The following is a 25,233-nucleotide window of genomic DNA, read 5'->3' on the forward strand; positions in this document are numbered from 1 at the left end:
CAGATACTGAACCTCAAATCTGGTAAGATTGCTCTGAATGAGAGTCCTATCTCCTGTAGAGAAAGAGCTGAAATTGTGGAAAAACAGACATAAGCTCTTATCATGTGCGTGGCCGACCTGCAGTGAAAGGTAGATGCACAGCCTCGCCAGGTGTCTACTGTTAAACTGAGAGCATTGATTGAAAACGAAAGGACCCTGCAACTTGGAACTGGGATGTGTGGTAGGACCCTGATGAAGCTGGGGACCCTAAGTTTGAAAAAACTGATGTACCTTATTTTCCAGAAGAAGCAGCTTTCCCATCCCCAGAAGTGGCAACATTCCCTCGCTGACCTATGCTGCCATCAGCCTTTTCACCTTTGTCTGAGGAGATAAACCCTGTGCGGCCTGAGGCAAGAGTGATGGCCTCCCCTGAGGCAGTTGCCAGGCAAGATAATGTTGATTCTTCTCAGGAGCCACCCCTAAAACCACCATTTGCTTCTAGATCTATAACTGGACTGAAGTCTCAGCAGGCCCCTAGTGGTGAGGTTGAGATTGTGACCCATGAGGTGGTGCGCTACATTCAAAAAGAACCGCTTGAGTTTTCTGATTTATATAAACAGAAATCTGGAGAACAGGCATGGGAATGGATACTAATGGTGTGGGATAATGGTCGAAGGAAAAATGGAGTTGGATCAGGCTGAATTTATTGATTTGGGCCCACTAAGTAGGGACTCTGCATTTAATGTTGCAGCTCTGGGAGTTAAAAAAGGTTCTAATTGTTTACTTGCTTGGTTAGCTGAAATGTGGATTAAAAGGTGGCCCACTGTGAACAAGCTGGAAATGCCTGATCTCCCTTGGTTTAATTTAGAGGAGGGGATCCAAAGGCTTATGGAAATTCAGATGGTGGAGTGGATTAGTCACTTTAGACCTATTCATCCCTGGTGGTCCAGAAAATATGTCCTTGACCAATGCCTTGCAGAAAGATTTGTGAGGGCAGCACTGGGATCTTTGAAGAGCCCTGTAATTGCTCTTCTCTGTATGTCAGATCTAACTGTGGGAACCACAGTCACTCAACTATAAAACTTAAATACAGTGGGAATAATTGGATTCCAAGGTGGCAGGGGCCATGGCAGCACTCAACCGTCAAAGGCAAAGTGGGCATAGCTACCATAATGGGCGGCAGAGGCAAAACGGCAATCAGAATAGTCTGACTTGTGTAAAGCTCTGGCATTGGCTAATTAATTACAGCATTCCTAGAAGTAAAATTGATAGGAGGCCTACTGATTCCTACTTAATTTATATAAGCAGAAACTTCTAGGTCAAATGGACCAAAGACTAATTTGAATTATAAAAACAGAATCACAGCTCCTCAACCAATTTCCAGACTTGAGCTAGTTTACAGACCCAGAACCCCTTGAATGAAGGGGAGGCTGGGTCCCCTTGAGGAAGAACCCCACTATATTACCAGCAATTTATGCTGTGAATCTTTCTCCCATCCTTCCCCAAGCAGACCTCCGACCTTTTACTAGGGTAACTGTGCATTGGGGAAAGGGAAATAATCAGACATTTCAGGGACTACTGGACACTGGCTGTGAGCTGACGTTGATTCCAGGGAACCCAAAACGTAATGTGGTCCTCCAGTTAAAGTAGGGGCTTATGGAAGTCAGGTAATTAATGGAGTTTTAGCTCAGGTCTGACTTGCAGTGGGTATTATGGGTGCCCAGACTCATCCTGTGGTCATTTCCCCAGTGCCAGAATGCATAACTGGCATAGACATACTTAGCAGGTGGCAGAACCCCCACATTGGCTCCCTGACTGGTAAGGTAATGGCTATTATGGTGGGAAAGGCCAAATGGCAGCCCTTCGAGCTGCCTCTACCTAGAAAAATAGTAAAACAAAAACAATAGCACATCCCTGGAGGGATTGCAGAGATTAGTACCACCATTAAGGACTTGAAAAACTCAGGGGTGGTGATTCCTACCACATCCCCATTTAGCTCTCCCATTTGGCCCATACAGAAGACAGATGGATCTTGGGGAGAGTGACAGTGGATTATAATAAGCTTAACCAAGTGATGACTCCAGTTGCAGCTGTTGTACCAGATGTGGTTTCATTACTTGAGCAAATTAACACTTCTCCTGGTACCTGGTATGTAGCCTTTGATTTGGAAATGCCTTTTCCTCCATTCCTGTCCATAAGGCCCACCAGAAGCAAGGCCAGCAGTATACCTTTACTGTCCTACCTCAGGGGTATATCAACTCTCCAGTTTTGTGTCATCATCTTATTCAGAGAGATCTTGACCGCTTTTTGCTTCCACAGGATATCACAATGGTCCATTACATTGATGACAGTATGCTGATTGGATCCGGTGAGAAAGAAGTAGCAAACACACTGGACTTACTGGTGAGGCCTTTACATGCCAGAGGACAGGAAATAAATCTGACTAAAAATCAGAGACTTTCTACCTTAGTAAAATTTCTAGGGGGTCCAGTGGTGTGGGGCCTGTCGAGATACTCCTTCTAAGGTGAAGGATAAGTTGCTACATTTGTCCCCTCCTACAACCAAGAAAGAGGCACAAGAAAGAGGCCTAGTGAGCCTATTTGGATTTTAGAGGCAACACATTCCTCATTTGAGTGTGTTACTCTGGCCCATCTATCGAGTGACCCAAAAGGCTGCCAATTTTGAGTGGGTCCAGAACAGGAGAAGGCTCTGCAACAGTTCCAGGCTGCTGTGCAAACTGTTGTGCCATTTGGGCCGTATGACCCCGCAAATCCAATGGTGCTTGAGGTGTCAGTGGCAGATAGGGATGCTGTTTGGAGCCTTTGGCAGACCCCCATAGGTGAATTACAGTGAGGCCCTCTAGGATTTTGGAGCAAGGTCCTGCAAATAAATATCTTCTGCAGATAACTACTCTCCTTTTGAGAGACTGCCCTTGGCCTGTTACTGGACTTTGGTGGAAAGTGAACATTTGACTATGGGTCATCAAATCACCATGCCACCTGAACTGCCTATCATGAACTGGGGGCTTTCTCAGTCATCTAGCCATAAAGTGGGTTGTGCACAGCAGCATTCAGTTATCAAATGAAAATGGTATATATATATATATATGACTAGGCTCAAGCAGGTCCTGAAGGCACGTTGCTGTGCCCATGCATAGCCTCCATCCTTGCCACCTGGATACTTGGGGCTCCTCCTACCTTTAAGTCAACAGGCTAAGAAGGGAATTACAGTGCTGGCTGGAGTGATTGACCCGGACTATCAAGATGAAATCAGTCTACTAATCCCCAATGGAGGTAAAGAAGAGTATGCATGGAATACAGGAGATCCATTAGGGTGTCTCTTAGTATTACCCTGCCCTGTAATTAAGGTCATTGGGAAACTACAACAGCGCAATCCAGGCAGGACTACAAATGACCCAGTTTCTTCAGGAATGAAGATTTCAGTCACTCCACCAGGAAAAAAACCACAACCTACTGAGGTGCTTGCTGAAGGCAAAGGGAATACAGAATGGGTAGTAGAAGAAGGTAGTCATCGATACCAGCTGCAACCCTGTGACCAGCTATGGAAATGAGGACTGTAATTGTCATGAGTATTTCCTCCTCCTCTTGTTAAACACACGTTTGTGCATGTATACAATTGTACTAAGAAAATATCTTCATTTTATTTTCTTTCTCCTTTATCATATGACATAAGATTTATTGACTTCACATCAACGTTTAAATATTGCTAACTTTATGTAGTAGTATTTGAATTGGTGTTTGGTGCATTTCTAGTTGCACAAAGGATAGTTGTATTATGTTAGGTGTAATTATGACCTTATTGTCTTTATTTGAAGATTATTATCTCAGGAGATGTATATGGATTCATGTGGACTTGTGATGGTTAATACCGAGTGTCAACTTGATTGGATTGAAGGATACAAAGTATTGATCCTGGATGTGTCTGTGAGGGTGTTGCCAAAGGAGAGTAACATTTGAGTCAGTGGGCTGGGAAAGGCAGACCCACCGTTAATCTGGTGGGCACAATCTAATCAGCTGCCAGCATGGCTAGAATATAAGCAGGCAGAAGAATGTTAAAAGAGAGACTAGCCTAGTCCCCCAGTCTACATCTTTCTCCCATGCTTTATGCTTCCTGCCCTCCAACATCAAACTCCAAGTTCTTCGTTTTGGAACTTGGACTGGCTCTCCTTGCTCCTCAGCCTGCAAATGGCCCATTGTGGGACCTTGTGATCACATGAGTTAATACTTAATAAACTCCCTTTTATTAGTTATGTCCCTCTAGAGAACTCTAATACAATGGAATACCACTTAGCCATAAAAAAGGAACAAAATTATGGCATTTGCAGCAACCTGGATGGAGTTGGAGACCATTATTCTCAGTGAAGTAACTCAGGAATGGAAAACCAAATATCATTATGTTCTCATTTGTAAGTGGGAGCTAAGCTATGGGGATGCAAAGGCATAAGAATGATATAATGGGGCCGGGTGCGAATGGGGCCGGACGCGGTGGCTCATGCCTGTAATCCCACCACTTTGGGAGGCCGAGGTGGGTGGCTCAGGAGGTCAGGAATTCAAGACCAGCCTGGCCAAGATGGTGAAAGGGGTCTCTACTAAAATACAAAAAAATAAAATAAAATTAGCTGCCCGTGGTGGCGGGCACCTGTAATCCCAGCTAATCAGGAGGCTGAGGCAGAGAACTGCTTGAACCTGAGAGGTGGAGGTTGCAGTGAGCCAAGATCGCGCTAATGCACTCCAGCGTGGGCAACAGAGTGAAACTCCGTCTCAAAAAAAAAAAAAGATATAATGGACTTTGGGGCCTCGTGGGGAAGTGGGAGGGGAGGATCAGTGATAAAAGACTACACGTTGGGTACAATGTACATTTCTTGGGTGACAGGTGCATCAAAATCCCAGAAGTCACTACTAAAGAACTTATACATATCACAATAAACCACCTGCTCCCCAAAAACTATCGAAATGAAAAAAAAGCCTGGTAATAGTGGTTTCCCTTGGGAAGGGACAGTGGTTTGTTTTGTACCATGTACAAATATGTGTTCCAAAAGCAGTGTTACTTCTATTCATTTTAGGAGTTAATATGAAAGTCCTGACATTAAATCTATTCAGGCTGGTGATCTAATACTGCTAGTTCCTTGGTGAGGGTTGTGGTAGTTTCACTACCACATCCGTCTTTTTAGTAGTTCACAGTGATTACACGAAGTAAGAAAATGAAATCATCTTAACCTCAGACCTGGACCTTGACCCTGTATTTGATATTTTTTGCTACCTTAAGATAGTGTTAGCTGTTCTTAAAGGAGTGCAAAATGCTCATTCAGGTGGCTGACACATATTAATAGCCTCCATTTCTTCCTCCTCCTCACAAGCATGGTACCTATCTCCCAAAGTGCCAGAGTGATGATGAGGACTTGTCAAGAGCCATTCATCTCTAGAAGCACTCTGAACTTTAGCCAAGGCATACAACTCAGTTATTCGGGATCTTTAAAGACATTATTGAACCAGCAGGAGTGGGCTTGGTATGTCTTAATTTTGGGGGGAAAATGGGGTGGGGGAGAGATTTAGACTTTTGCATTTGTAACATACACTTTTTAGGGAAAAGTGTTAATTAAGCATAATTGTATTTTCAGCATTTATAAGATAAACATGATGTAGCATCAACTGTTCATTGTCCATAGCTTGCTAAATTTTGAGTTGCCAAGACTCTTGTTAAAATTCTGTTTCCCGGCCGGGCGCGGTGGCTCACGCCTGTAATCCCAGCACTTTGGGAGGCCGAGACGGGCGGATCACAAGGTCAGGAGATCGAGACCATCCTGGCTGACATGGTGAAACCCCGTCTCTACTAAAAGTACAAAAAACCAGCCGGGCGAGGTGGCGGGCGCCTGTAGTCCCAGCTAATCGGGAGGCTGAGGTAGGAGAATGGCGTAAACCCAGGAGGCGGAGCTTGTAGTGAGCCGAGTGGGCGCCACTGCACTCCAGCCTGGGCGACAGAGCAAAGACTCCGTCTCAAAAAAATAAAAAAAAAAATAAAAAATAAAAATAAAAATTCTGTTTCCCATTGCAGTGGCATAGTGTAAGTTATTTTTTAAGGAAATAAGTTAATTTGTTTATGTGATGAGCACACGTGCAGGTGAGACTTTGCCCAGATTGGAGACTTTGACTTTGAGTCACTCCACTTTATTTATAGAGTATCCCAGGAAGGTTAGCCAAATATGTGTAGAAGCTGCCAGTATTAATAATTGTTAGAAGACCAGCTTAGTGCATACAGCGTACCTGGCATGCTTCTCTGCTTGTGTATACCTTAGTTCATTTCATCTTCCTCATACATTTGAGTTATGTGATATCATTATTCTCAGTTTACACTTGAGAAAACTAAGGCATACAGAGATGATTTTTCAACAGTGCTTCAGTAAGTTAACAGTTAAGTTGAAAAGACTTTTTTTAATTTAAAGGGAATATTGAAGCATAAGCTAAGAAAAAATGAAGGTAATTAATAACTTGAAGATTAGATGTGAAGTATTAAATAAAACACTGGAGAAAACCATCAAACTTTTCAATGATGTTTCTAAAAACCCATGCCTAACCTTGCTGCTAAAGGAATTCCAAGATGTTTATCCCTGGATAGAAAAACAGTCAGCACAAGTCTGTGGAAAGGCAGTAGGCAAAAGAGAAATCACTTTCTAACCAGAAAAAGCTTTTACAGAAGTCTTCAGATTCTGTGTTTTTAAAAGTAATGAGAATTAACTTTTCAGGAACCTGGAAGTAGAACTCAACACACCTGTTTGAGAAGATGAGCAATGAGAGGCATCTTAGCTTAGCCTGCAAGGTTGAAAGTTAAGACTCAAGTCTGTATTCTCAAACCAGCTTAGTCTCTTAAAGTTGTTAAGAAGCAGATGAGATTAAAGCATATAAACAAATGTCTGGTGAGTAGAAAGAGCTGGGTGCTCACTTGTGTAGCTATTAGTTTCTATATGCAAAGGATGGGGAAACAAGAGGATTATGTAAATGAGAAAGGGTCCAGGAAACACCCTTCTGTGGTCCTCTATGTTGTTTCTGAGAGCCTGGCAGATAGTAGGCATTTATTATGGTGACAAATCGTCTTTAAGAAATCAACTTGTTAAACACTGGGGGGAAATGCAGCCTTAAGTTGTGCATGTGCTTGTATGTTTTGAAGTTTCTGGTTTTTCTTTTCTAGGTTCTTATAGAGACTGCTAAGAAGCTAGGACTCCGGTGCCACTGCAAGGGGACAATGGTCACAATCGAGGGACCTCGTTTTAGCTCCCGGGCAGAAAGCTTCATGTTCCGCACCTGGGGGGCGGATGTAATCAACATGACCACAGTTCCAGAGGTGGTTCTTGCTAAGGAGGCTGGAATCTGTTACGCAAGTATCGCCATGGCGACAGATTATGACTGCTGGAAGGAGCATGAGGAAGCAGTAGGTGGAATTCTCTTCTGAGCACATATAGCATGGGTTTCTGGGTGCCAATAAGAGGATGTCTTAACTGTTTGTTTCTATTACATTAGTTTCAGAAAGTGCCTTTCCAGAAGGTTTTAAGTTGTCAACATTTTCTATAGTTCCTATTGGAAGGTAAGAACAAAGATCATAGGAAAGAAAGAGACACTTTTACCCAAGGATTAACAGTGAATAGTACATTGTAGGCATGTAGATGTGTTGAGAATCATGCTATGACCTGGTCCTTATTTTAAGGATAAAGGTGTATTTTGATTGCCAATTTCTTCTGCTGTGCTACTGTTTGTTTTCAAGAAGGAAAAAATCTATAACTTAACCCTTTCCTCGTGAGAGGGCTGTATGTTCACATCCATCTATTTAACCTACCGTGGCTGGATACTATGTTCAGCATAGAAATGTGACAGCAAATAGACAAGTCCTTAAGGAGACAACATTCTGTTAATGGAGACAGAAGTTAAGCAAACCAATATAAGAAAGCTAATGGTTATAAAGAAATAGAATGGCGAGGTACAAGGGCACAGTAGGTCAACTGAATAGAGTTGACCAGACTAAATATTTGAAGTATGAGAAGCCTTCCTGTTTTAAGTGTGATGGGCAAGAAGGGCATGATTGAGTAGAGTGGAAAGGAGGGAGACCGGGGAGAAGGGAGAGAGAGGAGGGATGCGATACAGCCAGGCCAGGCCTTATAGACCATGGTAAGGGTTTCAGATGGAAGTTCAGTGAGGGGTTCAGGCAGAGAAGGCAGCAGGATCCAGCTGGAATTTGAGGACACTGAAACAATGTCAGCTTCCAAAACAAAACAAAACTTTAAACATCTGTGTAAGTACAGGGTGGAATATAATGAATTCCAGGTACCCATCACTTAGGTTCCACAATTAGCCATGGCCAATCTTGTGTCATAGGTACGTCCCTACCTAATTCCCTCTCCCCTGCCCTCATTGTGAAGTAAATATTTTCCTAAAAGGTCTTTTTAAAATTAAGTTATAACCATGCCATCATTGTACAAAAATAGTGATATTAATTTCTTAATATAATCAACTATTCAGACTATTCCTTTTTCCTTCAGTCTCATAATTTTTAACAATTTGATCAAATCAGAATCCCTTACAATCCATACATTGTATTTTAATGATATACCTCTTGTCTTTTTTAATCTGATTTTCACCTCTTTCTCTTTTTATTCCTTGTATTACTTGAAGAAACCAGATCATTTGTCCTGTCATTTATCTCATTTTAAGATAAAGAAAGGGACAAAACTGCAGTCACTTTTGAAGTAGGGAAAAAATTTAGGGGTGACCTTTCTGAGCACATTTAGGGTAAGTGACGTCTCCAAAGAGGACTAATATTGTACCACTGTTTTAGAGAGTTGTTTGTTTTACTATCTCATTTCACGTAAAATGGGGTTAGATCTTTTTGCCATCTGTCCATCCATGTGTACAGTATTTTGGGTCGTAGATGAACACAGGTTCTTTGTTTTTCATGAATTCTTATGATGACTCCTCAGTGTAATAGACTGTTTTCTTAGTACTAGAATGCCTTTTATGTAAGAGATTTGCAAATTATTACATTAAGTCACAACGTAGTATCTTATTTGGCAGCTTTGGTAACCTAAGGAACAACTCAGCCTCCTAATGTCAAGAAGCTGCTTCCAATTAATAGGAAACTCCAGCCCCTGCCACACCCTGAGAGCGGTTTGCTTCCTGCCTATGGCTTTCTGCTCAGTCTAATAACATATGTCTCCTCCTTTGTAGAACCAGCAGTGATTTCCTTTAGTAGCCAAAGGAGGTTGGGGGAAATAGTCAGCTGGAGCTACTTTTGAAAAGCAGAGAAATTAAGCTCTGTAAGTGGAAAGGCTTGAAGACAGTGTTAAATGCCACAAGGAGGGCCCACATAAAGATGGCATTATTTCAGCCAATCGTGTGTATCGTTGTGCTTTGTGCAGATGTGCAGCCTGGCGTGGCAAGAAGGATTTGGAGTTTTCTAAACCCATCTTCAGATTCTAGTTGCTCCATTTGCTTGTCACATTGGGCGAGTTACTTCACTTGTTTACTCTTCTGTAGAATGAAGCCAGGGCTCTGGGTGAGGAGTGGAGGTTGTTTAGTCATTGTTTAGTCAGTTAGACCTTGAAGGATTACTGGAAGAATTAAACCAAATGATATATGTAAAACAACTGGTATAATGCTGGCTCATAAGAGGGTGGTCATCAGACGGTGACTCTGATGGAGTAGGGGGGCTTGAGAGGTGGGTAGTATCGGGGAAAAGCATTTGAACTGCACCTTGAACAGAGGGTTTATTGTGGAAAGGATGTTTTGGGTGAAGCCCAACAGCTGGAACAAAGAAAAGGGAGGTCAGTATCTATACAGAAATAACCAGTCACAGGAAAAATATATAAGGAAATAAGTAAATACAAGGCAAATTTCTTGGATGCTTCATGTCTCTGCATCCAAAGACTCAGCTTAAAATACATCATTTACATGTACCTGGCAGATACCCAGCCTGTCACTGCTTTGTGTTCCCATAGTGGTGCAGACTCCCCTCTGCTGCAGTCTTCATCATTTTTTCCTACACACATCTTGGTGTTGCTGGGTAGGGTCTGGACTATACTTAAGGAAATAGAAAGGTGTAATCCTTGTGTCCCTGAATGTTGGATTTCTTCGAAGCGTAGGAAGGAATGTCAAGTACTCTATCTTTGATGGTAATTTTATATTCACTTTCTTCAACTTTTTCTTATGAAGCTATTTTAGTCATATACAGAAGTAGCCAATAGCACGAGCTTCCATGAATTCAGCATCTAGCTTCAACCATTATATTAACTTACAACCAACATGATTATTGCTCCCATCAATAATTTTATCCATAAACACTTCAGGAGGTATCTAACATGAGCACATTATCATTTTCATTCTCCAATAATAATTCTTTAATATACCCAGCCAAAATTTAAATTTCTTGTTAAATGCCTTAAATTATTTTTTTGGTTGCAAGCTTTTATGAAGGAACCAGATCATTTGTCCTGTTGAGTTTCCCACAGTCTGAATTGCTGAAATCGTCTCCTTGGAGTAGTTTAATAGGCTTCTCTGTCCTCTGTGTTGTCTATAAATTGGTAGCTAGATTTAGATATTTAATCAGATTCAGGTGTGTTAAGGTAGCATTTTATTTTTTCATCAGGAAGCACATAATGAGTGGTTTATTTGGGATTTTGTTTGTTTGGTTCTGTTTGTGATGTTAGCAGCCAATCCATTAATTCACTGGGAGCCATAAAAATGGTGGTATTTTAATTCCATAATATTTTTCTTTATTAGCTGGAATAATTTTCTAAGGAGAAACATACTTCTGTTGGATTATCCAGTGTAGCAACAGTTTTAACATTGTAATCCATTCGACTGTGGACATGAAGAGAACAGCCACATCTTTCTAGACCATACTAACCCATTATACATCTGAGATATTTTCTCAGATACCATATTGAAATCTGTATTAGTCTGTTATCACATTGCTATGGAGAAATACCTAAAACTGGGTAATTTATAAAGAAAAGAGGTTTAATTGGCTTATGGTTCTACAGGCTGTACGGGAAGTGTGATGGTGGCATCTGCTCAGCTTCTTGGGAGCCCTCAGGAAACTTCCAATCATGGTGGAAGGCAAAAGGAGAGTGAGGCATCTCACATGGTGGGAGCAGGAGCAAGAGAGAGAGAGAGAGGGGAGAGGTGCTGTACACTTTTCAACAATCAGATCTCACAAGAACCCACTGTCAGTAGAACAGCACCTGAGGATGCTGCTAAACCATGAGAAATCCAACCCCATGATCCAACCGCCTCCCACCAGGCCCCACCTCCAACAGTTCGACATAAGATTTGGTGAGGACACAGATCCAAATCATATCAAAATTCATCAGTGCTTTTCAGAGATGTCACTGAGTTTCTCCGGGACCTCCCTAGGTTTCCTAGGACTAAGACCATCTTGATAAATGCAGAACTTGAACTCAGGGGTTTAAATGTAGAATAAAAAGCCTTCACAAGTCATGTTTTTCTTACTCTGGACTGTTGTAACAAAATACCATAACATGGGTGGCTTCTGAATAACAGAAGTTTATTTTTCACATTTCTGGAAGTTGAGAAGTCCAAGATCAAGGGACTGGCACATTTGGTGTCTAGTGAGAGCCCACTTTCTCATAGACAGCCATCTTCTCACTGGAACCTCACACGGTGGAAGGGGCCCTCGAAGAATGGCACTGGGGCCTCTTTTGTAAGGTCATTAATCCTATCCACGAGGACTCTGCCTTCATGACCTAATTGCCTCCCAAGTGCCCAACCTCCAAATCTCCTACATTGAGGATTAGGTTTCAACAGATAAATTGAGGGGACACAAACATTTAGACTATAGCAAGGCTGGAACTCAGAAAAATGTTTTATGACAAGCAGTGGAATTTTAAGTTCTAGTAACCTCCAGTGCTATTGTTTCTCTAGGTTTCGGTGGACCGGGTCTTAAAGACCCTGAAAGAAAATGCTAATAAAGCCAAAAGCTTACTGCTGACTACTATACCTCAGATAGGGTCCACGGAATGGTCAGAAACCCTCCATAACCTGAAGGTAAGTGTCAGCCATGTACAATCAGGCATGTCTGTAGACTCTCTATTCTTTTCTTACATGCATTTCACCTTTGGTCCTCATGTATTTTATGCCCTAGATGTTTTCAACAAGTTTTTGTGACATCTACTACCATACTAACCACTTGTGAAATTGAGTAGTCATATTTTCTGGCTGGTAATGCAAGACCATTGAGAGAGTTTTATTATCTAGTGTACCAGATTTTCACATTATCCTGCTCTGTAATATCCCTAAGTCTTACTTCAGAAGACTGATAGTGCTTTCTCTGCATATTGCTTACATTGTTGACAAAGCTATTTTCTCTTTGGCAGATCCATTCAAATTTGTGGCAATCCTTTAAAGCCAAAATTCTGACAATAGTACCAAAATGGTGCCAGAAAATATCTGCTTAAGGTTAATCATGCATCAAACTAAACAGTAATTAATGATACCTCTGGGATGTTTGTAGATTGGTAGCTTTCCAACTCTAGTATTAATTCTCAGAATATAAACTAACTGATAAACTCAGAGTTGCATGATTTTTGTTTGGGCACTTTGTGACTCTTAACCACATAGGGAAAGACTTGTCTCAAACTGATCAGATATTGCATTCCCCTACTATGCAAAGAGGACCATACCTCGAAGTCTCCTAGAATACACCTGTACTTTTGGGTCTTCTGGCGGTGGTGGAGAGAGGATTTGAAAGGTTGATCTAAGCCCTCCCTACCTGAATTACCACCTAGGAGCTCTGGAATAAGAGAGCCACAGTTTTAGTATAATGAGGACGTTGTATGGTGGTAAGTGACTGCCAATCACTGGGCATGGCAGACCCTTGATTTGTAATATTTGCTGATTTACATAGTACAAGTGCTCCAGTACGGCCAATTTCACACTACTAATGTGAAGCCACTGACAAGTTGAGAAGTGATACACACAGTCAGCTCTTGCAAGCTGGTACGAACAGGATCCAGCACACCACTGTAACTAAGGTGTCTCTCAGCAGTTAGGACTGACAGTCAGGAATGTTGGAATTTGTAGTTTATCTTTCCTACTAAGAAACAAATCTATTGGTTTCAACACTGTATACCTAGGAGCTAAATGTTATTTAATGAATAAATGATATCCCCTTTCCCCCATGAAGTGTTTTATCATAATAGAGATGCAGGAAACCCTTATTATTAGAATTAAAAGGGAAAAAATACATTTGAGTGCAGTCAAGTGGCACAACTGGAGCTTGCATAAAAAACACATGTTGGTTTGCCAGAAATGTGACTCGTACTATTATTAGCAAAATGTCATAAAAGTTTGCTTGTTTGTTTGTTAGAGACGGAGTCTCATTCTGTCACCCAGGCTGGAGTGCAGTGGCACGATCTCAGCTCACTGCAACCTCCGCCTCCCAGGTTCAAGCGATTCTCCTGCTTCAGCCTCCTGAGTAGCTAGGATTACAGGCACGCGCCACCATGCCCAGCTAATTTTTGTGTTTTTAGTAGAGACGGGGTTTCATCATGTTGATCAGGCTGGTCTCAAACTCCTGACCTCGTGATCCACCCACTTCGGCCCCCCAAAGTGCTGGGATTACAGGCGCGAGCCACTGCGCCCAGCCAAGTTCATTTATTTAAGTCTCCCAACTGACCCCACTTTGACCATAGTCTTTCAAAAGCTTGAAGTTAATTTCTCAAGTAATATATTTACTGTTTTAGCTTTATTTTTAAGTAAAAATGCTTGGAGAGTAGAAATCAGTGTTCTCCTTTCCTGGAGCTTCTGAAATTGTGTGGTTTTATTTGTATGCATTTTTAAAGAGGCTTAGTTTACGTAACTTTCATCAGATTTCAAGAAATATATGTATTAGATACGGATAGATGTGATGATGACAGATACATGATAGATAGAAGGATAGATAGATAGATAGATAGACAGATGATAGAGCAGGAAAATTCAGGAATCTCCGGCTCCAGACAAAACTGAGGAATCCCACTCCCATCTGGTACATTACAAACACTCATACTAATAATCCCTATTCCTGGGGTGATGGCATTTCCTAGTCCCCCAAGCACCGAAACATATATCATCTTATCCACCCACCAAGCCACTTCCCAGAAACACTTTAGCAACCTACTATATGTCAAGGTCTGGTTTGCAAAGTTAAAGACTTGTGATGATGATCCTATGGTGTTTGGAGATACAGACACATAAAAATTTCAATGATTTCTTACAGTGGGATAAGGATAAGGGATAGAGGTTGCATAAACAATAATCCAGGCTGGGGGTTGGTGTGGCAGTAAGTGATTATCAGAACAATGCTCTGAGATAAGCATTATTAACCTCACTTAACAGGAAAGGGAGGTGAGGAACCAAGAGTTTAGAGTACCTAAAGTTCCACATCTGGTTAGTGAACTTGAAAGTTATCTGTAGAATTTATTTAAAGTGTATGTTTCCTGAGTCCTCACTTTGATCTAGAAAATCAAAATCTGTTTTTTTTTTAACAAACATCTCAGTAATTACGCCTACATGTGAATATCACTGCCTCCTTTCTTCCTTTCAGAATATGGCCCAGTTTTCTGTTTTATTACCAAGACATTAAAGTAGCATGACTGCCCAGGAGAAAAGAAGACATTCTAATTCCAGTCATTTTGGAAATTCCTGCTTAACTTGAAAAAAATATGGGAAAGACATGCAGCTTTCATGCCCTTGCCTGTCAAAGAGCATGTTGTAAGAAAGACAAGACATTGTGTGTATTAGAGACTCCTCAATGACTTGGACAACTTCAAAATACAGAAGAAAAGCAAATGATCAGTAAACATGTGGGAAAAAATATTACATTTTAGAGGGAAAAAAAAACCACCATTATCTTCTCCCCCTATTAAATTTGCAACAATAAAGATTGGAGGGTAATCTCTACTTTCCTATACTGCCAAAGAATATGAGGAAGAAATGGGACTCTTTGGTTATTTATTGATGTGACTATAAATTGGTACAGTATTTCTGGAGGACGATTTGGTAAAATGCATCAAAAGACTTAAAAATACTGATGTACTTTGTGCTGGGAACTCTACATCTAGGAATTTCTCTTTAAAACCGTATCAGAGATACATACAAAGAATTACATATAAAGAAGGGTGTTTAATAATGATAGTTATAATAACAAATAATTAAAACAATCTGAATACCCAGCAATTGGAGGCAAATTATGTCTTAGTTATAATTAGATTGTGAATCAGCCAACTGAAAATCCTTTTTGCATATTTTAATGTCCTAAAAAGACATGGTTGCTCTATATATGAAGTGAAAAAAGGATGCAGTAGCATTTTATAGTACTAGTTTTGCTTTTAAATGCTGTGTAAATATACAACAAAACTAGAAAGAAATATATATATAATCTTGTTATTGTATTTAGGGGAGGGATACTGGGATCATTTTTATTTTCTTTGAATCTTTCTGTGTCTTCACATTTTTCTACAATGAATATAATCAAATAGTAAAGTTGTTGTAAAAATAAAAATGGATTTAGAAAGATCCAGTTCTTGAAAACATTGTTTCTGGTAATGAAGCAGAATTTAAGACGGTAATATTAAGGTGAATGTCATTTAAGGGAGTTACATCTTTATTCTGCAAAAGAAGAGGATCATTGATTTCTGTACAGTCAGAACAATACTTGGGTTTGCAACAGCTTTCTGAGAAGAGCTAGGTGTTTAATAGTGAGGTAGTCTAAAAGCAAACTGTTTAAAAGACTAAAGGCACATTTTATGGTGTCTGATATTTTAAGAAGTAATGTTTGATTCTCCTTTTTATGAGTTAAATTATTTTACACGAGTTGGTGATTTTTGCTTTTTAATAAAGTGGAAGCTTGCTTTTTTAACTCTTTTTTATTGTTAATTTTATAAAAATGGCTTTTTGTTTTCTTCAGGTTTTTATCATGGGGAGATATTTTTCCTCAGAATTATTTTCTTTTCACTGTAGACTATTACAGGATACTTAAGGATCAGGATACAGAACCTTTTATTTAAAGAGTTTGTAAAGTCAATGTGTTTGTTTGTGTCTGTGAGATTGACTTCAAGATAATAAGCTGCTGATTGTAAACAAAACAGTTACTCTCCATTATTAATCTGAGTCATTAGTGTGAGCCATTTGGGTCAAGTATGATTATGACCCTTGGAATCCCTCATGTAGTATTAAATTTCAACTCTGGTTATCCATTAGCAATCCGTAGAGAACTTAATGAACCTGAACCCAGGCTTCTCTAGCTCTGTAACCTGTGATTGTTTTCGCTACAATATGGTACATAGATGGTACCTTACTTTTCCTCATTCTTAGTAGGTGTCTGAATGTCAGGGCAAAAATATGGGCATTTTTCCTGCTGTGTTCAGAAAGTACAGTTCTCTCCAACTTGCAGAGGTACTTTTCTTGATTAAATAGCCTTCTCTAGCAACATCATTTTCAGACTAACCAAATGAATGCAGTATACTCTTTTCTTTCACCCAATCATTCATGCCTTACACAAAGCCAATATACTTTTCCTCATACCTTATGCTTGAGGATATTGTTGAAGAACACTTCCTGGAACACTTCTCACTTGTGATGCTGTACTAGTTTTTTTTTTTAATTATTATTTAAGCTAGTATATTAAGTGAACACCATGGTCAGTTGTGAGCATTTTGGTTTCCCCAAAGGATGAATGGTGAGCATCATGAGAAGCTGTAGTTTAGTGACTTAGCCCTTACTGATTAATAGAGTTGCATGTACATAGAAGTCTTTGTTGGCATAATCTGCTGTTGTGTTTGGCATTGATTTTCATGGTTTTGAGAGTGACATCCTGGCCCTGTGGTCCCCGAGGGTCATGGTCCTTATGACCTGTACCCTGTTCACTGCCCCCTTCATTAGCATGAGTCGCTGTGCAGGGCCAGAGGTAGCTACCATGGCTTGGTTCAAGGAAGAAAACTCCGGGACAGTGGCACCCTCAGGAGCAGAGGACAGCGAACTTCCTTGAAGAGGGAGTGACTAAGGTGACCCCCAACCTGCCCTGAGCCAGCCACCCTGCAAGTGCCATGTGAGCCTGCTCTGGCATCCACAGGATGCTCCTGGAGCCTCTTCTCTGGCTGTTACTTCAGGGGCATGGTTGTGACCACAGCAACACGTATTTTCCAAATAATTATTCATTCTTGTGACAGTGGCCTGAACATGTTTTTAATTTTCTCAACAAGCATTTAGCCAGCACTTATCCAGTGAAACAATTTGATAAGGTTTCGAGGAGCATCTGCTGGGTTAGGAAGTCACGGACTGAGGAGTTTGTGCCACAATTTCTAGAGTGCCTCCTTGATGTGTTTTGGCTGTGTCCCCACCCAAATATCATCTTGAATTGTAGTTCCCATAATCCCCACATGTTGTGGGAGGGACCCAGTGGGAGGTAGTTGAATCATGGGGGTGGTTACCCCCACGCTGCTGTTCTCATGATAATGAGTTCTCACAAGACCTGTTGGTTTTATAAGGGGCTTTTCCCCCTTTTGCTCAGCACTTCTTCCTGCCATCATGTGAAGAAGGACGTGTTTGTTTCGCCTTCCACCAAGGTTGTAAGTTTCCTGAGGCTTTCCCAGCCATGTGGAACTGTGAGTTAATTAAACCTCTTTCCATTATAAATTACCCCGTCTTGGGTAGTCCTTTACAGCAGTGTGAGAACAGACTAATACACTCCTCAAATGTTTTGAAGATTGTTGCACCTTGGAACACGAGTGTGCATGGAATCCGGCTCAATATATGTATTGGCCCAGCAAGGCAAAGAACTGAAGTTTCAACATGGAAGAACCTGTGTTGTCCTCATAATAGTATAGAATAATTCAAGATAGGCAAGAAGGACAGCAGTGAATGAAGACCGTGGAAGAAAAAAAGGAATGCCAAAGATAGAGGAAATCTACCAAGACTAGTAGGGTAGTCCAGAGGAAGCCGTTTCAGGGCCTGTTGCCAGCTATGCCTTTGAGAACCTTGGGATCCAGAAGAATGAGGGGAATTTCTTCAGAAAGACAATTTCAGCATGCATTATTTCTTTGTTTTGGAGATTCACTCATGTTGTTGCATGCATCTCTAGCTTGTGCCCTTTTGTGCCTAGTAGTATTCTGTCATATGCCTATCTTACAATTTGATTATCTGTTCACCTGTTGATGAATGTTTGAATTGTTTCCATTTGAGGAATTTTACCAATAAAGCTGCTATAAGCATGAAATTACAAGTCTTTTTGTGAACATATTTTCACTTGTGCAAATGCCTACACTCCCACCAGTAATTTTTTTTTTTTGAGACGGAGTCTCGCTCTGTCGCCCAGGCTGGAGTGCAGTGGCCGGATCTCGGCTCACTGCAAGCTCCGCCTCCTGGGTTTACGCCATTCTCCTGCCTCAGCCTCCCGAGTAGCTGGGACTACAGGCACCTGCCACCTCGCCCGGCTAGTTTTTTGTATTTTTTAGTAGAGACAGGGTTTCACAGTCCCACCAGTAATTTACAAGAATTCTTGACAAAGCTTGGTATTGTCAGCGTTTTTAATTTTAGCCATTCTGTTGGGTCTATTTTGATATCTCACTGTGGTTTTGATTTGCACTTTTCTGATTGAAAATGTTGAACTTCTTTTCATGTGCTTATTGGCCATTCACATATTTTGTGAACTATCTGTACAAATATTTTTATTTAAAAATTAGATTGTTTTGCTTTATTATTGAATTGTAAGAATTGTTTATTCTGGATGTACTCTTTTTCAGATATACGTATTGTGACTATTCTTAGTCTTTAGCTTGCCCTTTCATTTTCTTAATGATATCTTTCAAAGAACAAGTGTTTCATTTTGACAAAGCCTAGTTTATCAATTTTTTTTTATGGTTGGTACTTTTTGTGTATTCCAAGAAATCTTCGCCTACTGATTGAATTACCTGTGTGCCCTTGTCAAAATCAATTTACCATTTATCTATGGATCTGGATGATCTATTTATGTCATTTATCTGTGTCTCTTCTTATGCCAATACTCTACTGTCTTGATTATTGTGGCTTTATGGTGTCTTGAAATTAAGTATTGTTAAGCCTTGCAGTCTTTTCCAAGATTGTTTTGGCTATCAGGTCCTTTCTTTATAAAGTTTATATTAAGCTTGTCCATTTTTCTTTAAGAAAAAAAATCTGCTGGAATTGCTATTGGGATTGCACTGAATTTTTAGGTCGATTTGGGAAGAATTTACAATATTGAACCTTTCAATCCATGAACATGGTATGTTTCTGCAGTTATTTGGGTCTTTTAAAATTTAAAATTTATCTCAGCAATGTTTTGTAATTTTAGTGAAGAAGTCTTGTATATCTTTTGTTAAATGTATTCCTAAATATTTTGTGGAAATGTCATTGTAAATAGTACTTTAATTTCATTTTTAAGTTTATTGCTGGTATACAGAAATACGTTTTATTTTTTTATATTGACTTTATATTCTGTAATCTTATTAAATTCAGTTAGTTCAGTAGTAGTTCTTATTTTTATTTTATTGCAAGTGCCTTAGGGATACCTTGTGTACACAATCATTTCATATATGATTAACAACAGTTTACTTCTTCTTTCCAGTCTTTACCTTTTATTTCTTTTTGCTTTGTTGTATTGGCTAGGACCTTCAACCTAATGTTGAATAGAAGTGGTGTGAGTTGTTATTCTTGTCTTACTCTCAACAGCAGGGGACAGCGTCTAATTTTTCACTATTAAAATATGTTAGCTATAAGTTTTTTCTGTTTCATGTTTTTATCAGATTGAAGATCTCTTTTATTCCTATTTTGCCAAGAGTGTCATGAGTGCGCTTGAATTTCGCCAAGAACTTTTTCCTGCATCTACTGAAAAAATCTTGATTTTTTTCTTTTATCTCGTTAATGTAGATTCTTTAATGTTAAACTGATCTTGCATTCCTGGTACAAACCTTACTTAGTAATGATATGTTATCCCTTTTATATAATGCTGGATTTGGTTTGCAAATATTTTGTTTGATTTTTACATCTATGCTCATGAGACAGATTGGTCTGTGATTTTCCTTTCTTGTAAGTCTTGTCAGGTGTCAGGGCTTGGTTAATTTTGACATTTACAAACATATATTTTTAACATAAAAATAAACTTAAAAAAAAGATGACAGCCTGAATTGTTTATATACAGAATGTTAACCAAAAAGATTGAAAAAGGCTGGAACAGCAGGTTACATTTGATACCTAAAAATATTTTGCAGATATAAGTGCATCTTGGAACTGTTCTAGGCAAAAGCTTGGGAATGACTAAAATTCTCAGGGTCATAGGATGTTCTGAATAAACTAAGGTACATCAATTCAAATAAGTAATGTGAAGTTGTCAAAAAGAATAGATATCTGTTTATGCACCAGTATGGAACAATGTTCATGACAAAAGTGGAAATCAAAAATACATAGAGTAAAATAAGTATAAGTTTGTGGTGATGTATAGATAGGATGTTTATATTTACCGAAAGTTTCTGGAAAGAAACTTATTGATAGATTCTGAGGGATGAATCAAGAGACTTAAACTGTCGACTTCATACCTTTCTATAGTGGTTGAACTTTTCACCGTAGGCAACTGTTCCTTTAATGTATATATTTTAAGGAGTGGATACTAGAGGAGACCTAGCTTCATAGCAGTTCATGTAACATGAGATAAAATATATGATTCTTGGCCTTAACTTCTGATAGGTTATGCTTGAGGCACTGTATCCAGTTCTGGGCACCATGCTTTCAGGAGGATGACTATCTAAAAAGCACCAAGAGAAGGGTGAAGGGACTGAAAAAAAAAACCATGCCACATATGTAATACTTAAATGGGTTAAGTATATCTAACTATTTAGGAGAAAGCCTTGAATGATAACTTTGTTTAGGGGCTGTCATTCTCTTACAGACATGTGCCTCCCTCACTGTTCTGTAAGCTTTTGTAAAGACAGGAAGTTGTTTTTTTAACTCATCAGTTTAGGAGCCTCTTTTCCTTGTATTTAGCACAAGCTCAACAAATATTTGTGTAAATAAAAATCTGATTATATTTCTTTCCTACTTAAAACCCTTCATCAGCTCTCCCAAACACCTCCCCATTTTCACTTTCAGCAGGTGACTTTAGTTCCCTCTTCACAGACAGAACTGAAACATCAGCAGCACACTTTCAAGACCCCCTCTCTGTTCTCTCCCAAACTGTTTTCCCTCTTGTTACCATCTGTGACAGTTCTTCTCAAACGGGAGCATGCATCATCATCACCTGGAGGGCTTATTAAAACAGGTTGCATGGCGCCATCCCAGAGTTGCCGATTCAGGACATCTGGGGCATGGCCTGATAATTTGCATTTCCAACAAGTTCCAGATGATGCTGGTCCCACTTAGAACTACTGTCATAGGTGTTTCTCCCTAATCATTCTCTTATGCACCACCAGACCCCATGCTTCTCACCTAGTAAGGACATCAGTCTAGTAACTACCCCTTTCATAATCATTTTTCTCCTTATTATTGAATCACTTTTTCAGCACACAAATATGCTTATTTCTCCCATTGAATTCTTGACCCCAGTTCTATGTGCTGTCTCATTTTTAAGCTTTTCATTGGCATAAAGTCCCTTGAGTTGATTCTCCTGCCTGCAATTCCTCTTCTCCAGACTTTCCTTAGTCCTCTTCATTTCAGATTTTGCCAGCGCACCACCTTCAGCACCACCAAGATTCTCAAGGTCGCCGATTTACTAATTGTCAATTTTCACACTTAACCCTTCATTTCCTATCAGCCACATTTGATACACTTGACCCCTTCCTCTTCTTTGGAAGCTTTCTTTACTTCACTTCCAAGGACACCACACTCTTTTCTTCCTTCATTGATGGTTGTTGCTTCTTAGTCTCCTTTGCTGGTTTCTCCCTGATCTTTTAACGTTGCCTGCCCTAGGGCTCAATCCTTGGACTTCTCCATCTTCACTTGTTCCTTCGTGGTCACTCCTCAACTTCCCCTACACCTGCTTTCCCATCTCAGTCTAGCAGTTCCATCCTTCTAGTTCTTCAGACTAAAAACTTGAAGTCCTTGACTCTTCTTTTCAAAACCCACATTCAAACCAGGAAAAATTTATTTACCATCCAAATGTGTCAAGATACTGACTATTCCTCACCACAGCTACTGCTTCCAACCTAGTCTGAGCCACTCTCATCTCACCTGGATACTGTAATAACCCCTAACAGGTCCTGCATCTACTTTTGTTCCCTAGATCAAGCAACCCAGGAGGCAGAATGATCTGCTCAAAATGCTATTTCACTTGTATTAAAATCCCACATCTTTATGATAGCCTATGAATCCTCATGTGATTTGCACTTGCCCTCCTACCTCTCTGACTTCCTCTCACTACTGTCTTCTCGCTCACTCTGCTCCAGCCCTTTTCCAAGAACACACAAGGCCTCCTCCTGCCTTTAACATTAGAGTATTTGGTTTGTGTTCCTTCTACCTGGAAAACTCTCCCAGCAGATAACCACCTGGCCTCACTACAGCACCTCCTTCAAATCTTTGCTCCAGAATCACCTTAGTGGGTCAACCCCAAATATCGTATTTTAACAGATGATAATACCCCTCACTCCGTGCCCAAAGTACTCCTAAGGACTCTTACAAGCACAACCTTTCAATTTTCCCATAGCTCTTAACTTCTCCCTACATACTCTAGTGTTTGTATATATTTGTTTATTGTTTTGTGACTCCCAACACACACAGTTCCTCCAAAATATAGAACCTCTGTGACAGCAGTAAACTTGTCATTTACTGATATCCCAAATGACCAGACTAGTGCTTGGGATTTAGTAGGCTTCCAGCCAATACTATCTTGAATGTACAGCTTCCCAATACATATGACTTGCAAAGCCCTGCATGTTCTGACTTACTCCAGCCTGTTTCTCACCTCCTACACCTCATGGCACTCTAAATCAGTGCTGTCTGATAGAAATATGTGAGCCAATATGTAATTTTAAATTTTCTAGGAGCCATATTTACAAATTAAAAAACAGTTGAAATTATTTGTACTATATTTTAATATATCCAAAATGTTATGGAGACATGTAATATTTTAAAATTATGAAATGTTATATTATTCAAATACTAAACCTTTGGAATCAGATATTTTAATACTAACAGTACATCCTCAACTAGAGGTTAATTTTTTTAGATGAGTCTCTGTCTCCCATACAAGGCAGTGGCTGGTTCTCGGCTTTACTGCAACTCCACTCCGGTTCAAGCACCCTTCTGGCCTCAGTTTCCCTGAGTAGCTGGGATCACAGGTGCCTGCCACCATGCCTAGCTGGTTTTGTATTTTTAGGAAAGTGATAGGAGTTTTCACTATGCTGGCGGGCTGGTCTCTAAACTCCCTCTGATCTTCAAGTGGATCCAGCCCCTAGTCTTGTATAAAGTGCTAGGATTTGCAGCCAGCCACCATGCCTGGCTATAAGGCTAAATTTTTATAAGAAATGTTCTATCTGTGCTTCAAAATCTGCAAAACTTCCACTTTCTGGAAAAAATAGACTCACATATCTAAGTTGTTCCAGTTATATTGAAGTGGCTATCAACTTTTAAATTTAACTTAATTAAAACTAAATAAAATTAATTTCATTTGCTCAGTTGCACTAGCTACATTTCAAGTGTTCAACAGGCACACTTGGCTAGTGATGTATTAGCATGACTCTTTGATTCCATCTCCAAGCAGGCCAGCCTCCTTGTCTCTAGCCTTTTGTAAGTTGTCCCTCCACTTGGAAGACTCTTCTTTGCTCCACCATCATCTCTTTTTATCTGACTCACTGTCTGAATTAGCCCTTTCTCTGCACTTTGCAAACACCCTGCTCTGTTACGTTACTAGTCATACTGTATTATAATTGTCTGATTCATTGTCTGATGGTTCAGGAATTATTTCTACCTTGTTTACTTTTGTGTCCCCAGACTCTTCAGACAGTACCTGTCATTTAAGTGATACTATGTGTGTCTATATATATATATATATATAACATATATATGTTAAATAAATTTATAAATCTATGAAATTTATGCCTATAGAAGTTTTAGCCATCCTTCTGTTTCCAACTCAAATTGCTTCTTCCCAGGATTCTTGTCAGAGCAGTCTACAGCAAATATTTCCTCTTTTGTACTCCCAAACCACCTGGAGCTCATATTACTCATAGGCCATTTGTAATACATAATTTTACTGTGTAAAATTCTACCTCCCCAGATAGTGAGCACTCCCTTGCGGGAGGAGTGTGATTCTGGGGTCTGGCGCTCTCTAACAGTTCATGCCTGGTAAGGATCATGGTGTCCTGGCATGACAGACACCAAAGTCCACATTTTCCAAGGGAATGAATGTTTATAAATACATTGGTTCCTTAACATTACTAGAGCCCTCTTCCTATTCTCTCCTCTTTTCCTAATTCATGCCCCCTTATTACCTTAACAAATGTGAGAGTTAATCAGGATGTAATTAAGTTGAAAAAGTACCTAGGATGGAAGGAATTTGGAATTCTGAATACTGTGTTTTAAGTTGGAAAAAAATTATATAAAATGTATTCTGTTGTCTTGACAGTTACTTACTTTGTTTTTTATCTTATAGTTTGTCTTCTTGAGACTGTAGGCTTCTATTAAATTGTGAACTAATTTAGATGCCACTCCTGAGGGCCTGGCACATGATTTGCACTTAATGAACAGCTGCTGTGGTCTGAATTTCTGTGTCCTCATAAAATCCATATATTGAAATCTAATCTCCAATGCAGTCGTATCAAGAGGTAGAGCCTTTGGTGGTGATTAGGTGGTGATAGTTTTTCCTTCATGAATGAGATTAGTTCATAAATGAGGCCTGAGGGAGCTCTTTTGCCCCTTCTGCCATGTGAGAACACGTCTAGAAGGTGGCATCTATGAAGTAGAGTGGGCCGTCATCAGACACTGAATCTGCTGGTGCCTTGATCTTGGACTTCCACCCCCCAGAACTGTAAGAAACAACTTTCTATTGTTTTTAAGTTACTCAGTCTAAGATACTTTGTTATAGCCACCCAAAAGGACTAAGACAGCAATGTTCATTTTATCTCAATCAGCAATTTAAAAGGAACAGCTATAGAAGTTGAACAACAGTCATACTAATTGGATCCTAAGGAAGTTATTTTTGAAAAAGTATAAATATCAAAATGAAAATGTTTCAGAATTCAGCATATAAGTG

General features: G+C 39.8%; 1 protein-coding gene across 6 annotated transcripts in view; it reads left to right on the top strand.

Moving 5' to 3' along the window:
- The window catches only part of MTAP (methylthioadenosine phosphorylase), a 50,196-nt gene extending 34,292 nt beyond the window's left edge, over positions 1-15,904 (top strand). Inside the window, exons 6-10 of one of the 6 annotated variants that reach the window (XR_002517558.2) lie at positions 2,299-2,382; positions 7,183-7,422; positions 11,925-12,047; positions 12,673-12,841; positions 14,587-14,674. Coding sequence is in view for 4 of the 6 variants with exons in the window: in XM_017949820.3 (XP_017805309.2) it covers positions 2,299-2,382; positions 7,183-7,422; positions 11,925-12,047; positions 14,587-14,625 (486 nt within the window). In the remaining 2 variants the exon portion in view is untranslated. Of the gene's footprint in view, positions 1-2,298; positions 2,383-7,182; positions 7,423-7,511; positions 7,576-11,023; positions 11,073-11,924; positions 12,048-12,672; positions 12,842-14,586 lie in introns of those variants that run through there. The other 5 variants (XR_002517559.2, XM_017949820.3, XM_017949822.3 and 2 more) reach the window with 5 other exon arrangements.
- Positions 15,905-25,233: the final 9,329 nt, after the last annotated feature.

Source organism: Papio anubis, chromosome 13, assembly GCF_008728515.1.
Source record: "Papio anubis isolate 15944 chromosome 13, Panubis1.0, whole genome shotgun sequence".
NCBI lineage: Eukaryota > Metazoa > Chordata > Mammalia > Primates > Cercopithecidae > Papio > Papio anubis.